General features: G+C 38.1%; 1 protein-coding gene and 1 pseudogene across 2 annotated transcripts in view; one reads left to right on the top strand and one right to left on the bottom strand.

The window, feature by feature from the left end:
- LOC118523490 (elongation factor 1-alpha 1-like) overlaps nt 1-17690 on the bottom strand; it is a 326251-nt pseudogene that overhangs the window by 243429 nt on the left and 65132 nt on the right. The gene's annotated exons all lie outside the window — the stretch shown is intronic.
- TNFSF18 (TNF superfamily member 18) lies at nt 805-11745 on the top strand. The gene is made up of 3 exons (XM_036073083.2): nt 805-963; nt 6911-6941; nt 9338-11745. Exons 1-3 carry the CDS (start codon nt 805-807, stop codon nt 9682-9684), a joined length of 537 nt encoding a protein of 178 aa, XP_035928976.1. The 3' UTR covers nt 9685-11745.

Genomic DNA, 17690 nt, shown 5'->3' with positions numbered 1-17690 from the left:
AAAAAAAAAGGTAGGTATTCCATTTAACAGATGGAAAGACTGAGGTACATAGAACCAGGGACTTCCTCAGTTTTGTAGTAAACCAACATTTTTGGTGCCAGGAAGAAACTGAAGTATTTTGGAGTAGAGTATAAGCTCACATCATGTGCGAGTGTAGGAAAACATCCTTTTGTATGATAACTTCATTTGATGCCAGCATGGAGTTTTCAGGGTTTAAAAATGATGAGATGTGAGAAAACTGAGCTTGTTGTATTTATATTTTTTTTAAAATGAAATTCTAGTAATGCAGCTGTTTTCTAGAGACTATTTCAGAATGAACATATTTTATACCCTAGAAATTGATGAAACTCTTTTTTTTTCCAAACCATGCAGCCTAGCCTCCCTAGCTCCCCAACCCCAGCCTTATACATACATGATATCTACAGCATGATAGGGCTTGATCTTGAACTTTATTTCTTCTTATAATTTTATTATCTGAAAATAATTTGTAATGCTACACAGTACTGTACTACCTCGTGCTTCAGAAAGGAACTTTTTTTCCTCTGAACGTTCCTTGTGTTGATTTTTTTCATCCTCTCTGTCTGTGTTGGCTTCTAGCCCTCTGTTCCTTTCAGTGCATTTGGTCTTGTGCCAAATGAGAGTCATCACTTAGCCCAAAAGTATCGTTTTCCAAAACACAGAATCAAAAGGAAAACCCCGCCTATTACACCCACTGCTAATTACCATACCACAAAACTGACTAGTTGCATCATTGGACCATCACTTGTGAATTTCTGCTTTCCAGAGCTCTTATTCTTGCAGAGAATGAGTTTGAGCCACGTGGAAGATATGCCTTTAAGCCATTCAAGTCCTCAAGGGACACACAGATCATCCTGGAAGCAATGGTTCCTCTACTCAACAATAGTTACTTTGCTGTTGCTTTGCTCCTTCAGTACACTAATTCTTACTTTTCTTCCACTCAAGGTAAGGAGACAATAGTACCTAAAATTGCTGCTTTTCTTTTGTAAGTCTAGTTATTATCATTGTCACTCAGTATTGTTAGAGCTAGTTGGAAGAGACATGTGGGTACATATAATACAAAAAGAATTTCAATTTTGTCATGGCATATGGCTTTTGAGGCTTATCTAAATGTTTTGAAATGAAAGGTATTAGAAAATGCTAAATGTTAGCAGCATAACTGGGTTAGATAGAATCAATTAAATCAGTCAATTGATAGATGCCTTGGAATATTTTCTCCCTTTCTGTAACTCTGTTAAACCCTCTTGGTGGAATAAAGGTATAAAACATATGCTTGCCTTCAAGGAATGGGATGCAAGCTATAGTCTTATTGAGGGAAAAGATATAAGAAGATAATGGAAGTCAGAATAAGGTAAGTGACAGGTGGTTAGTGCATCTTTGTGGAAGGAAATGGAGTAAGATCTGGATTCTGGTTCTAGTCTCCCTAGCTGTATGAATTTAAGAAAGACATTTAATCTTCCTGGTTCTCAGAAAGATTCTTCATCTGAAAAATGGTAGTAGGAGAATGGATTTGTTCATTACAGTGCCCCTTCTAGCTATAAAATATAGTGATTAATAATTTATCTAAGGGTAGTATAGAACATAAGTGCTTTAGGAATTCAAAATAGGGGACAAGGACTTTGGGCTAGAGTGATCAAGGAAGGCTTCATGGAGGAAGGAGGTAGCACATTCCTATTTGGGAAGCCCCTGATGCTTATCAGGAATTTCCCATTGAGCTCCAATCCAAGTTGTGGGTCTAGTAAAGGAAATGGAGATATATGAGGTTCTTTTTAGAAGTTTTTCTGACTGTATTATATGTACCCACATGACAATGCTTTATTTAATTTAGGATTGAACCTATTTTGGGGTACATTTGAAGATTCCAAGCCTTGGAGAGAATGAAGTAGTATATGCTTATCTAAGAAAGGGCTATGATATAAAAGTAGCACCTGCGGAAATATTTTTCTAAGGGGATTGGCCAGTGAAAGCTCCAAAATATTTTCTACTACTTAAGATATTTAAAAGCCATTGAGAAAAGATGCAGGAGGAAGTACATGGTAATTGCTGGTATTAATTTAGTTAGGGGAAGTGTAGCTTTGGCCACATCTCTACACACTAAACCGTTAATCTATATTCCGTAACTGTACACAAGGATATGCCACAGAGACTTTTCTAATCACACCCCCACTCTCTCCAGGAATGTATCAAGCAGAAGTCTGAACTTTCTGGAGCAGTGAAGCTTTGAGCAGAAAGAAAAGAATTGTTAGGAATTCTGAGTGTTTTGATTTGTGAAGAAAAGAAAGGGTGAGAATAGCAATAGCTTAACTTTGGAAGAATTTATCCCTCTAAAGCCACCTCAAGTTTTAGCCAGATTTCCCCGAAGAATGTAAGATATGTTATAGGTGTTATGCATTCCTACATATGACTGGGGAACCAATGCATAGAAGAGGCTGGAAATGTCCTTCTCAACAGAACACAGTGGCTCTTGCAAAGGGAAAGAGGAAGTCTAATAATGCCAGAGGCACCTAGGATACCTCTTGCCAGAACTGAACTCGACCAATCCCACGTATTTGAGCTCTGATTCTCTCTCCTAGACAACATGCATCTTCTCAATGAAAGGTTCTGCCTCTAAAAAAATAGCCCAGAGTTTATTCCAAATTTGGGGAAATTTTAAAGGTTTTCAGGATATTGTCCTGATTGGATGTCATAAAGGCTTGTTTCCTATAGGAAAAGCCAATGGCCTGGGTGACGCAATGCAACATTAACTCACTTTCCACTTGCCTGCTCTTCCCTTTCATTATTGGCCACAAATAAGTATCTTAGGAAAGGAGGGCTGTGTGGCTAGCGGATGGTGAGTCATTATGAGGTGGCCGCTTCCACCTTCTCACAATACCCATGAACCTTGGAGGTTTTTTTTTTTTTGTCTCCACTCTAGTTTTTATATACAAAATCCCACTTTCCAACTTCTCTAGGCACTAATTCAAAAAAGCGTTAGACAGGAAGATTGGCTCCTTCTAAACCAACAGAAATTTCCTTGGGAGAACACTTTTTTTTTTTGGTGCCCCCTCCCCCCGCCATCTTTCAAAAGAGGTTCAACTGAAAGGATTGGCTATGAACCCAAGGAGTTCGGTCTACTCCTCAGTGAAATTAACCTCACAGAAATTATCTCGAAAAAAAAACAAAAAAACAAAAACAAATGTTCAGAAGAGTCCCCTGCTTCAGTGAAATGAAGGATGCCCTTCCAAAAGGGGAAGTTGTGCTTGTACTTAAAAGCAGAATAGAGTCTATTTCCAAATGATGATCTGAGTAGGGTTGGTTTGGAGAAAGAATTATTGTTTTGGCCATTTGAACCCAAGCATTTAAATCTGGGCTTAAATTATAACGGGGTTACAAGAGCAATTGCTCCTTCTAAGGAAAAATGAATTAAACTAAATGGAAAGTCCCATATGCTTCTTTATAAATGGATATTTACTCCTTCCAAAGATCAGCAGAATTATAAACAGAAACTGCCCCCACAGAGTAGTAGGGGTGAGACTTTTGAATCAGACAGACTGTTTGGACCTCAGCATAGCCTTTTATCAGCTGCATAACGTTGGGCTAGTTACTTAATCCCTCTCAGGAGCACTTCCTCATCTGCAAATGAGCATGCTAGTTCTTATCCCATTGACCTGCAGTAAGGACTAATGAGACAGTCCAGTGCCTGACCCAGAGCAGGCTCTGAATAGATTGTAGTGATTAATATTTGCATCATTATTATTGACATCATAATGAGGATAAATTTAAAAAGACTTTTAACAAAACGGATATTCCTTGCTCATCTATTTCCTCAGCTAAAGACTATACCTTGCTGCCAAATAGATGATTTTTTCGATTAGACAGATTTTCATTTGTGGCAATAGAAAATGTCAGTGGTGGTTCTGTAGTTCTAAGTAGACATTAAAACAGCCCAAGTACAATATCCAGGATTTCTGTCTCTGGCAATTAATTTGTCTGTGGCGTTAGGTTTCTCCACACACTCTATGCATGATAGTAGATGCCACAGATGTTATCTGTGCCACATATTTTGGCACTCATTTATATTTAGATTGTTACCCAATTGCCTCATGTGTGTAAGCATGTCTTTCTAGAAAGATTATAAACTGCCTAAGAGGCAAGGACTATAAATTGTATGTTTCTCTTGTTTACAATGCTAGTTGGGAATATAGGTGATTAATGTTTTGTTCAGTTCATTATAATCAGCATCATTATCAAAACAGCTAATATTTAATGAGCAGAACCAGATCTGTCTGGGCAAAGCCCTTCTTAACAATTATGACATTTAAACCCATAAACACCCTCAGTGAGTTAGGTGCTATTATGTCTCCCATTTTATAAATGAGAAAATTAAAGATAAGGGAATCTATCACATGCCTATCATGGATCAAACTAAATTGAATGTCAGCATTTCTTCTAAGAAACTCCAAAAGGAGGATGAAATAATTACAAGAGCAAAAACAATTATAGGAATCCAAACTTTCTGATTGCACCTCCTTATTAACAAAATATTTTTGAGTACAATCCCACCATATATGCTAATTTATTATGTTAGATATAAGTGCTAAGACTACGTATAATAAAAAGATACACAAAATGGAAACTTCTAAGGATGAACTGAATGACATGCTTCATACAGTTTATTCACAGTGCAAAACTGTTTTGCTTTTACCAAAATATTTATTTTACATGTTAATATAAGCATTTCTAATATAACCAAAATAATATTTTAGTAATTTGATAAATGTGTTTCTTTTATTTTCTTAACCTTAGTTTAACACTTTGTGATACAATAACTTGAAGGTTATAAGTTAATTTACTTTGATTCATGATTTTGACTGTCATTACCTGTATTTCTCCCCTCTCCTCTACTAGACTATTTTATTCCTTTGACTTCTGTTTAAATATGCAGTATCTTTTCCTCATTCTCTTTCTCACTTGAAAACCTTGCCTCTAAGTTCTATGAGAAAACAGAAGTAGGCAGGAACGAAGTTCCAAAGCTCCCTGTCATATCTGCCACTTACCTGCAATTTTGTTCACATAGACTGTTTCCCTCTTGTCACTGTGCATGCATTGTTCATGTACCTATCTAAGGCCACCTGTGACCCAGATTCTGTCCCCTCTTACTTACTCAAGGACACTGATTGCTCCAACAATTATCTCCTAGCTCTTACATTCTATTCCCCTTTACTGGAACATCCCCATCAAATGGCAACAGGTAACCATGTTGTCAGTTCTCTGATGTTAAAACAAAACCAAAGACTAAGAAAAACAACAAAATCAAAACATTTCTTTGACCTCCCATCCCCCTCCAGGCTCCACTTAATTTTTCCATTTTCCCTTACAGGAAAATTCCCCCAATTTTTCTTTTCTCACTTAGCCTTGAATCCATTCTAATTAAGCTTCTGTCCTCACCACATCACAGAAACTACTTTTGCCAAGAACCCCAATGACTACCATGTTGTCAAATCCATCAGTTAATTCCCTGTCCTCTTCTCACTTGATCCATCAGCAGCATTTAATACAGCTGATCACGTCTCCCTGAAATACTTTCATCTCTTCGTTTCCAACATCACACTCTTTAGGTTTCCCTTCTGACTCACTGGCCTTTCTTTCTTAGTCTCCTTTGGTGTTTCTTCCTCATTCCCTGGCCTCCAAATAGTGCAGTGTTCCAAACGCTCCTCTGTATCTATACTCACTGCCTTGACAATCTCACACAATCTCACGTCTTAAAATGTCACATCATCAGAACTCCTTAAATTCCATCCTCATAGGTCCAACTGCCTGCCTGAAACTCGAGTCTACCTGGATATGTAATAAGTATCGATCATAAACTTGATATGTACAAAAGTGAACTCATGATTCTTTCCTCTCGATTTACTCCTCTTAAATCTTGCTCATTTCAGTGATTAACAACTTTATCTTTTCAATTACTGATGCCCAACATCTTGGAGTCATCTTTTGTCTTCTTATTTTCTCATCCCATATCCACGTCAGGATAGCCAGAACCTTGGTCAGAGGCACCATGCTTTCTTGCCTGGATGATTATAGTGATCTTTTGGCTGGTCTCACTGTTTTTGCACTGGCCTCTCTTTGCCTTATTCCTATCACGGCAGCCAAAGAAACCCCATAAAAGAAAAATGTGCAATATCTTTAAGTTCAAACAGTCTCTTAAGCCCTTTGCCTCAAGGAAACCAATGAACTTTACATGGTACAAAAATTTTTTTGGTGGTTATACCTTATTTTACTACTAAGTATTTTAAAGCCTTTAGCCTTTAAATACCAGTATTTATAGAATTAACCACACTGATGGCTTCTTGTAGAAGTAAACTGTGGTATGTTGCAAGTTTGAAACTAGTCTCCCCATGGTATCTCAGTTACTGTAAACTGTGATTGTCTGAATATTAAATGAGGGTGGCTTTATCAGTCTGTATTGTGAATATTTCTATAGTTTAATATTATTAAAAATAAAAATAAACTTAACTAGAAATTCTATTATTTTCTTTTCATATGCCAATGGATCACCTTGTGTAGTGACTGGGGTGTGGAGACTACTGTTTATAGATAATTTCTATAGCCCAAGAGGAGAAGAGTCCAAGATCAAACAGTTGTCCTATCGGTAGAAGTCAGATGGATGGAATGAGACCTTAACTTTTGCCTAGAAGACCAAAAAAGGTGGTTAGGTAATGAAAGGGAAAGGAAAGAGCCAGGCCATCTACAAAGGAAAGCTGAAACAGGAGAGACAATTTGGAGGGAAGGATTTTTTAATATGGCTAGGGAATAGAAGTTTGCTTCAGGATCTGAAGCTCTAAGTAAACCAATCAGGAAGGCTGTGACACTGTCATCCTCCTGACCAATTCCTCTTTTTCTTCCCCTACAGACTGCCAGTGAGCCCTGCATAGCTAAGTTTGGTGAGTAACCTGTCTTGCGTACCTCCTTTTTACTTTTCTTAGTATTTGATGCAAGAAGGAAGCCCATTTTTATTCATTTTCAACTACTATTTGTAACTGCTTATCATGTGCCAAGCAGTTGTCTAGGAGCTGAGACTTCAGAGGTAAACCAGACAGACAAGTCCATCCTCAATGAAGCTTACATTCAAGGTCACATCTCTGGGCAGGAATTCACATCACTTTTACAGGGCCAGGAACCTGAAATCTGGGAATCCACCTTTAATTTTGTGTTTAAATAAGCGCAAGTTTCAAGTTTCTACAACCTTTCCCTCTGACAAACTCAAAGTTCTTCTCAAGTTCCTATATTGCTGGTGCTCAGTAGAGTGTGTGTAGGGTGACATTTTTGTTTCCAAATATATAAAAAAGGAATGAAAGCCAGGGAAATGGCTACTTCCTTTGTGCCTCTCCCATCCTCTCAGCTTCTGAGCCACTTTCCCTTAGAGTGAGTGACCTGGTATTTACTAAGAAAACACATTAAAGGGGTACTTTGGTGGCTCAGTTGGTTAAGAGACTGCTTTCGGCTCCGGTCACAGTCCAGGGAACTGGGATTGAGCCCTGCATCAGGCTCCCTGCTTGGCGGGAAGCCTGCTTCTCCCTCTCCCATTCCCCCTGCTTGTGTTCCCTCTTTTGCTGTCTCTCTCTCTCTCTGTCAGTTAGATAAATAAAAATCTTAAAAAAAAAACACACACATTAAAGTTTACAGGTTCACTGAGACTTAAGGTATTTCTTAGAATACATACAAAATTGAAAATAAATACATTTGGATTGTTTACATATTTCAGACCACACACACACATTTTTCAGCTGAGAGCAGAACATTTCTAAAGTTAACTGCAATCCCTGTTTTCCTATACAGTTCGAAATGCTGGGCTTCCCTGGCTTGTGGGAATTAGGGAATCTCTTTTTACTATTTGTCTCTGCCTTTGTAATTTGTTTTTGTTTTTCTAGTAAATGGAGTGGAAATCATGATATGTTTGAAATTCCCTCTTGAGGTGATAAAATGTTGAGAACCTCAAGTGCTGCTAAGTGGCCTCAAGTCTCTAAGTGGCTCCTATTACAGAATAAGAGAACCAGTGACACTTTTTCCTGTGACTCGCCTATTTTCTATTACGTATCACATGTAAAGCAGGAAGAACTTTACTGGGCTTTGGGCTCCCTGGAGATACAGAGAGACTTTGCTTCTTGCTCTAATGATCTCTCCATCCTTCCTCAGAATCTACCCTCACAGCCTTATAATCAATCATTTATATATAAATAACAATTCAAGTCAACATGTGATCTCTTCTGGGTTGCTTTTTTATCAAGGTTTCTTTCTAATTATGAGATAAAGGCTTTGCCCTCATAAAAAAATTACAGAGAATTAGAGAACAGACCAAATAAGTATTTTTGAATGATCAAGACACTCCCTGGGGCTCTGAAATCACACACTATGCAAAAACAATTAACATTAGGAAAATATGTAAATTCCACATATTCCTATGAAAATAAGTGACCAAGTCTTAACTCTTTCTCCATCCCCTGTGACAGTTTTAAACTAGAGATACTTATATTTAAGCATTTAAAAATTTAAATAACTTCGATTTATAAACTCATGAATTTACCAGGATATCCCAAGTAGATCTTGGGTATATACCTATAAACTAAAGAGAAGAGCCATAATTTAAACATAATGCACCTAATTCAGGAACAGGGATGTATAATTCAATCAATAAATATTTATTGAGCACACACTAGGTTCCAGGAACTCTTTTAGGTGCTGAAGATATAGCAATGAACAAAATAGAGAAGCACTTGTCCTGAAAGATGTTATATTCAAGTGAGTAATGAGCAACTTAATTTATAATATGCTAGATGGTGACACACCTTCTATGAAAAAAACTGAAGCAGGATAAAGGGAGAGAGAGGCAGGAGAGCACTATTTTATGTAGACTGATGAGGAAGGTCTCATTGATAAAATGATACACAGTAAACAGTATTTACATAGAAAAGCATGAATATGCATCCTGGACTGCCAACTTTGGTTATCACAATCCTAGTGTGTGATTCCTCTCTCCCTTCCTCCTTTAGTTCCTTTCACAAATATTGATTGACAAGAGATGCAATGCCACCTAAAACTTAACCCATTTTTCTATTCCAAATCCATTTCTTTAGAGCTCCCCAAGCAAGAGATACACTTAGGATTTGTAATTTCTCTAAAACAAGGAATAGATACTTAAAATATTAAAATTGTTTTTGGAGAGAACTAATACAGACTAGGTAAAGAAACAACTTGTAAGTGGGAAAGAACTATAATCAGGAAGGGAATTAAATAAATAACTATGCTTTCTTTTTTTTTCTCTTTTGTAAATTCCTTACAGGACCATTCCCTTTAAAATGGCAAATGACATGTCCTAAGCTTCCTTGTGTGAATAAGACAGCTGACGAGAAACTGGAGATACTTCAGAATGGCTTGTACCTAATTTATGGCCAAGTGGCTCCCAATACAACCTACAAGGAACCAGCTCCTTTTGAGGTGCGGCTATGTAAAAATGAAGACATCATACAAGCGCTAACAAACAACTCTAAAATTCAAAATGTAGGAGGGACTTATGAATTGCATGCTGGAGATATACTAGAGTTGATATACAACTCTGAACATCAGGTTCTAAAAAATAATACATACTGGGGGATCTTATTGCTAGCAAATCCCCAATATAACTCCTAGAGACTCAATTTGGCCTCCTTATCATCTTTAGCACATGCAGAAATGCTGGTGAGTGTGTTGGAGGAGGCAGATTTTCAACACCCACAGTTTGTCTGAGTATACAAATCAACACATACAGAACTCCTCTGCATGTGAGTTTTCATCTCTCAAGCTTATCCGAAAGAGACTCAGAGGACAGGCCAGAGACATTTGCTTACCTCTGACATTGGGTCAGCAAAGACGCTTTACTAATCCATGATAAATGACTGTGGGTGGCTCAAGGACAGAAGCTTCTCAAAGAGTCTGTGTCTAGTTCTTGAATCCTTGGGTGGGGAAAAATTGTCTTATTGCCCTGGGAGCCTTACCTGGTATGCAAAAAAAGATTCAGGGTGGTGGCCTGGCCTTGTTCTCATATTCTTGGGCTGCTTCACTTTATTCTTCCCATACTCCTGTCTTTTAAGGCCCTCCTATTAAAAGTAGCCAGACTGGGAGGGTGGCCACAGATATGCCAACAACACCCCACTTTAGATGTGATGATGTTAAGAACACAGAGAATACTCAGAATTATTGGAGCAGAGGCACAGATGGCATAGAATGGAATGCACTTTACTTGGGAAATTCCCTTGATTTCATCACATTCAGGATGCAGAATGCTTTATAAAACCATTTGGTCAAAGGACTCATTCTGAATGTTGACACTGGGCTCATGAGAAGTTGTTGATGTGTGTCTAAATGTTGTCAGTAGTAAAGAAAGTAATCATTAGTAATCATAAAATTAAACCCTAGAAATTGGTATCATCAGTACTGTATTATGTCATGTAATAATTTCATATTTTTAGCTGGCTGTCCACAGTTTGCAAAGTGCTTTCATATATCACAGGGCAACTCTATGAAGTGAATGGGGCAGGTGTTTTTGGCACAATTTAAACAAAGAAAATATGAAGGCATCTGGAACCTGGGTGATTTGCCTCAACCCATAGAACTAATGACTGATAGGGCCAGTGGGCTTCCGCAGTGTATCACACTATCTCAGCTTTAGGGTTAGTATTTCAGCTATGGTGTTAAGTCCATAGAGCTTAGCAGATTTAATTATCAGGAGATGCATTCCCTTTCAGCTCAAGGTGGGTAGACTAAAGCTACAACCGACTCTCCTTCCTTAGCAAACTACTTTTTCCTTTCCCTGCTTGAAGCCGGGAGCACAAGGGTGTTGCTCAGGGCTTATTCCAACCAAATCCCCTTCCTCACTTTAAAGAGCCTGTCTTGGTCAAACGTGTTAACTTCTAAAAATAATGAATAGCACTCAATTAAATGATAGCCTGCTAAAGTTTTTAGACTCTGTTAAATTAATTAGCTGTTTGGGAGTTCTTGTTGAAAGGTATATAATATGATTACATGATAACCCAATTTAAAATATTTATGGATATTTGTAAAAAGTTATACTATGTTAATTAAAAAATATTTGTATTGTATGGGACAAAAATTGCTGGGGAACAGAGTAAGCCTGAGGCCAAGATGTTTCTTAGTCTTTTTTAAAAAACATCTGCTGAGTAGCTGTACTGGCCAAAGACCTAGATACCTTGCTTCTCTTGCATTTGCATATCTTCTCAGGAAATTAAAGTTATATCACATATATTTATAGAAACTTGTTATTGATTATTGTTGAGTTATAAGCAGCAGTGTGCTGGAGTGCTGGAGTGAGCTAGCACTAAGCTCATGACAGCTGATTGTTAAATTTTTAAAATTTTGCAATCTGGTTATTAACTACAGTCATCCTTGAAATTGGCCATGGTGGGACTATTTATAACATGGGAACTGGCAACACTACAAATTAGGGATTTTCCTTTTGGAGAGCCTGTTCACCAGCACACCACTGTTTGTAAAACTCTCCTTCTTAATGACTCCTCTCTGCTCCTGCCTCATTCCTGGGACAATCGAGGCAGGCAAGGGAGAGAGGAAAATTGTCATATTCCCAGCAAAAGTCCCACATGGCAATGATTTCTCAGGGCAAGAGTGATCTCAGCAGCTGCAGCCAGAGTGAGGGTTAGCAACAGATGACCTTTGAATTTTCCTGGTGTTATAATTTCAGCCTTTGTTTTCATGTATACTCTGTTTCCTTTTTGTCTTCAAATAGTTGAAACCTATAATAAATGTATATTGGTAAGTGAACTGTAGCTGACTTATCTGTGAGTTATCAGTTTAGAGTCAGTGATGTTGAGAACTTGAAGGGACATCAGAGAAATCCTTGCCCACATGAAACACTTGCTTGGTTAGCATTAGGCAAAACTGAGAGCTGGATGCAATTAGCTTTCTGTTATAAGCTGTCCCAATTTTTGATGAGTTAGTCAGACAGTTTCACATTCTGACTTCCACCCACCTCCTCAACTCCACCTCAGACGTCCTCACCAATAAAGCCGTCACCAAACCCTCTTATAATAATTGTTTTTTTTACCTTTCATTTTGCCCATCAAAACTTACCTAGAGTGTGGAATATCACTGTGGGTTAAGTCTCTGCTTCTGAAGATGGCGTTTAATTGAAAAGCAATGCAGTTTTGAGCATCTGATGGGGTAAACTAACTCCTTAAATGAAGCATATCTGTTCATTTTGGAGATGAAATTCCTGTCTTTTTGTGTTTGATCTCAAAGAAGCAGTTTCATTTGTGGGGGTGAGAGGATATTTTTAAATTTTTTTATGCAAGAAGGAGAAGCAAAAACCTGATCAGCTATGAGGAGTCTGAGGATTACCTTCAGGTAGAAATTATAAAGGATACCTCAGTACATACACTTGTCTTGATCTGATAGGATACATGTCTATTTTGGGGTCACTAGTGACCCTAGCAAAGTCACTCTATTGGCCATGACACTCCTGCAAGTCCCACCTCTATCCACAAGAAACCTGTACACATGCTTTGCACCTACAAACTCAGAGAGTATGATTGTAGCAAGATTCTCCCATTTCTACTACCAGGAGTTGGCCTTTCTCTTCCCAACAGATTTGCTGGGTGAGGTCAAACTCTAGCTCACTGTCAACTTTTGCTTTCTCTGGTGGGAGTCAGGCAGTAGTTCTCTGTATCTCCCAATTGCAAGAAATATACTTCAAAGCTCTTTTAGGGGTTCCTTTGAAGCCCTCCTACCAAGCTTAAGGTTAGAAAGTTTCATTGCTCCCCATTCCTCCTGTAAACAGAGTGGGTGAGGACTCACAACATGGCCACAGCTTTTTCTTTATAAATGTTATCACAAACTCTCCTTCTTACCACTCTGCTCTCACTTTATGTCCTTGATCCAGCTAATGTGTCAAAGAGTATTGGAAAAAGGGGGCTTACCTTCATTCCTTTTGTAAATTCTGCATATTGGTGGGGTCAACTGTCTTACTCTCACTTTGATATCTTAGTTCAGTTGTATTATGCCTGAGTTGAAATTGAATCAGGTAGAATTCCACTTTAACATCCAGTTATACTTTTAGATGTCAATAAAGGATGAGAGAGATGTATGATAATATGCAGAAATACAAAAACCTCCAAACTCTCATCACAGGAGAAATAAAATAAGAGCTTACTACAAAGGCAGAGAGAGAGGAAAATTATCGTTCAGAAAAGTTAGGCTTAAGAACATTGTTACAAATGAACATAAAACATTGCTTTTAATTTCTTGAAAATCAAGGAAAATTAGAGAAGCATGAAGGAAATAGAGTTGTTTCATCCAAAAAAAAAAAATTGTTTTAACACACACCGTTTTATTAGGAAAAAGAAACCTTCCCCTGGTACTGAGCTCTAAGCAGACTCTCTCCAATTCCACAATGAATGCTCTAGATAGTAAAATGCAGATTTTCCCACTTATTTTATTTGAATGTACTGGATTCTGTTAGCAGTTAACTAGTTTAAGGAGTTCAAAGTAGCTTACTTGAGCTTTCACTCTAAGACACACAGCAGATGAATCCCATTATATTGTTTGGGAAAGTAGACTGGAGGGTTTATAGGTCCTCCTTCAAAGAACTCAGGAAGTGTTTAGGAATAGGAACATGAAAATTCAATAAATAGAATCATTAGATTAAACCACCTTCCTCACTGCTTCAATTACATAATCAGAGTGGGAATCTCTGATTTTCATGTCCAGGGTGATTTTTTCCAGCCAGCTTTGGTGTTATCCAGGGACCCTACAAAGGTAGCATGTTGCTCACTCTGGGCCTCAAACATGCAGAGTCCGAGTCAACTGGGGTGAACTGGTGAGTTTAAGTTTCGCAGAATGGAAGACACAGAGCCTCTTCTTACCTTCCCTCCCTGCTTATAGGTTGTATCTCTTATCCAATGAGCTAATCTCTGAGAGAAATCTGATGTCCAAGAGTCCAGAGTCTGACACAGTGCCTGACTCATAGTCCTTTTTGTCTATTGTAAATAAATAAATAATAAATAAATAATAAATTTACTTGAGCATTGGTAAAAACTTAGCATTATTGTATGTACTCTGGATAACAGAGCCCAGTGGGGAAAGCCTTCAGTCTCCCTGTCCTTACTGTCTCCCATCCCATCATGTACTATTCTCAAGGACTCTCCTTCCCCATCAAAATCTGTTCTGAGGAACACTGTTAATGTAAGTAAGGTAAAGAAACTTATAAATTCACTTGCACTAAGGGAATATAGCCAATAAGCTACCTTGTCTTGAATCACTAAAACAGGACAAAATCTTATTTGTTTTAAGCTTTGCTGGGCAGAAATACTAAGAAACAATTGCCTTTATAATATCCTAAGGCAAAACAATTTATTCAATTTATTCAATGATCAATGGCAGAGGTTTTCAAAGTGAAGTCTATGAACTCTACATCGGATTCACAAGGGATGTTTGGAAAAAACAAGAGATTCCAAGGCTCGTTCAAGTGTACTGAATAAATGTTTCTAGGAGTGAGGACTAGGGATCAAATGGATTTAACACGGTCTGGCCCATAGGTTATTCTTATGCACACTACAGTTTAGGAACTGCTCTTTTAATGATATGATACTTTATGTGGAAAACCCAAAAGACTCCACCCCAAAACTGCTAGAACTCATACAGGAATTCAGTAAAGTGGCAGGATATAAAATTATTCCACAGAAATCAGTGGCATTTCTATACACCAACAACAAGACAGAAGAAAAAGAAATTAGGGAGTCGATCCCATTTACAATTACACCCCAAACCATAAGATACCTAGGAATAAATCTAACCAAAGAGGCAAAGAATCTGTACTCAGAAAACTATAGAATACTCGTGAAAGAAATTGAGGAAGACACAAAGAAATGGAAAAACGTACCATGCTCATGGATTGGAAGAAAAAATATTGTGAAAATGTCTATGCTACCTAAAGTAATCTACACATTTAATGCAATCCCTATCAAAATACCATCCACTTTTTTCAAAGAAATGGAACAAATAATCCTAAAATTTGTATGGAACCAGAAAAGACCCCAAATAGCCAGAGGAATGTTGAAAAAGAAAAGCAAAGCCAGTGGCATCACAATTCCGGACTTCCAGCTCTATTACAAAGCTGTCATCATCAAGACAGTATGGCACTGGCACAAAAACAGACACATAGATCAATGGAACAGAATAGAGAGCCCAGAAATGGACTCTCAATTCTATGGCCAACTAATCTTCGACAAGGCAGGAAAGAATGTCCAATGGAAAAAAGTCTCTTCAACAATGGTGTTGGGAAAATTGGACAGCCACATGCAGAAGAATGAAACTGGACCATTTCCTTATACCACACACAAAAATAGACTCAAAATGGATGAAGGTGATGGGTATTAAGGAGGGCACATACTGCATGGATGAAGGACCTCAATGTGAGACAGGAATCCATCAACATCCTAGAGGAGAACACAGGCAGCGACCTCTTTGACCTCAGCCACAGCAACTTCTTCCTAGAAACATCACCAAAGGCAAGGGAAGCAAGGGCAAAAATGAACTATTGGGACTTCATCAAGATAAAAAGCTTTTGCACAGCAAAGGAAAGAGTCAACAAAAACAAAAGACAACTGACAGAATGGGAGAAGATATTTGCAAGTGACATATCAGATAAAGGGCTAGTATCCAAAATCTATAAAGAACTTATCAAACTCAACACCCAAAGAACACATAATCCAATCAAGAAATGGGCAGAAGACATGAACAGACATTTCTGCAAAGAAGACATCCAAATGGCCAGCAGACACATGAAAAAGTGCTCAGTGTCACTCGGCATCAGGGAAATCCAAATCAAAACTTCAATGAGATACCACCTCACACCAGTCAGAATGGCTAAAGTTAACAAGTCAGGAAATGACAGATGTTGGTGAGGATGGGGAGATAGGGGAACACTCTTACACTGTTGGTGGGAATGCAAGCTGGTGCAGCCACTCTGGAAAACAGTATGGAGGTTCCTCAAAATGTTGAAAATAGAGATACCCTATGACCCAGCAGTTGCACTACTGGGTATTTACCCCAAAGATACAAATGTAGTGATCCAAAGGGGTATGTGCACCCCAATGTTTATAGCAGCAATGTCCACAATAGCCAAACTATGGAAAGAGACAAGATGTCCATCAACAGATGAGTGGATAAAGAAGATGTGGTGTGTGTGTCTGTGTGTATAATAGAATATTATGCAGCCATCAAAAAAATGAAATCTTGCCATTTGCAATGACGTGGATGGAACTAGAGGGTATTATACTAAGCGAAATAAGTCAATCAGAGAAAGACATGTATCATATGATCTCACTGATATGAGGAATTTGAGAAATAAGACAGAGGATCATAGGGGAAGGGAGGAAAAAAATGAAACAAGATGAAACCAGAGAGGGAGACAAACCATAAAAGACTTAATCTCAGGAAACAAACTGAGGGTTGCTGGAGTGGTGGGGGGTGGGAGGGATGGGGTGGCTGGGTGATGGACACTGGGGAGGGTATGTGCTATGGTGAGCGCTGTGCATTAGGTAAGACTGATGAATCATAGACCTGTACCCCTGAAACAAATAATACATCATATGTTTAAAAAAATAAAAAGAAGATGGTAGGAAGGGAAAAATGAAGGGGGAGAAATCAGAGGGGGAGATGAACCATGAGAGAGTATGGACTCTGAGAAACAAACTGAGGGTTTTAGAAGGGAGGGAGGTGGGGAGATGGGTTAGCCTGGTGATGGGTATTAAGGAGGGCACATACTGCATGGAGCACTGGGTGTTATATGCAAACAATGAATCATGGAACACTACATCAAAAACTAATGATGTAATGTATGGTGACTAACATAACATAATAAAATAAAATTAAAAAAAAAGAACTGCTGTTTTATGGCATATAATGAATCTCAGCTGAATATTTCTCCAAGTATTTAAAAAGATTCAAAGCTTCTCAACAAAAAAATAAATAAAAAAGCAAAACAAAATGAACAACAGTAACAAAACCAGTGCTGGTGCTGCCCATGAGACTTACCATAATCCATCTCTCATCACAGAAGCAAATGGCCTTCTAACCTCTGAATCTGAAAAACGATCAGGCTCTTCACTTTTCATAACCTAATGGCAACTCTGACACTTGAACACTGGCGATCTGAGCCTGGCCACAATCAATACTACATTATCTGCCTGTATACTGTCAACTCTCAAATATTCATCTTTTGCCCAAGTTGCTCTCCTTTACCTCAGACTTGTAAATCCAGCTGTTTATTCAACAGTTTCACACTGGAGATATAATGGGTATCTCAAATCCAACATCTCCAAAATGTTTTCCCAAACTAGCTTTTCTTGAAGCCCCCCTCATTTCAGTTGTATAGAGCAAAAACCTCTGAATCATGAAGTCATTCATGACTCCTCTCTTTCATACATTTAATCTGTTAGGAAATCATGTCGTCTTTACCTTCAAAGAGAATCTGACCTATTTTCTGCTATGTCTCTTGTCTGTGCTACTAAGATTATTTCAATAGCTTCATAACTTCTACCTTTGGAGTCAGAAAAACTTATTTTCAAATTCCAGTTTTGCCATTTACTACTCATTTGGATCTTGGACAAATTACTTGCCCTCTT

The sequence above is a fragment of the Halichoerus grypus genome, chromosome 7 (genome assembly GCF_964656455.1).
Source record: "Halichoerus grypus chromosome 7, mHalGry1.hap1.1, whole genome shotgun sequence".
Classification (NCBI taxonomy): Eukaryota; Metazoa; Chordata; class Mammalia; order Carnivora; family Phocidae; genus Halichoerus; species Halichoerus grypus.
Note: the sequence above shows the minus strand (reverse complement) of the source record. Positions and strands in the feature narration are given on the sequence as shown.

Bases quoted from the DNA above. Each gene is read 5' to 3' on its own strand.
- TNFSF18 (XM_036073083.2), top strand. From the start codon at position 805: ATGAGTTTGAGCCACGTGGAAGATATGCCTTTAAGCCATTCAAGTCCT. The intron at 964-6,910 runs GTAAGGAGACAA...CTTCCCCTACAG, and splicing joins TTACTTTTCTTCCACTCAAG to ACTGCCAGTGAGCCCTGCAT. The intron at 6,942-9,337 runs GTGAGTAACCTG...AATTCCTTACAG, and splicing joins GCCCTGCATAGCTAAGTTTG to GACCATTCCCTTTAAAATGG.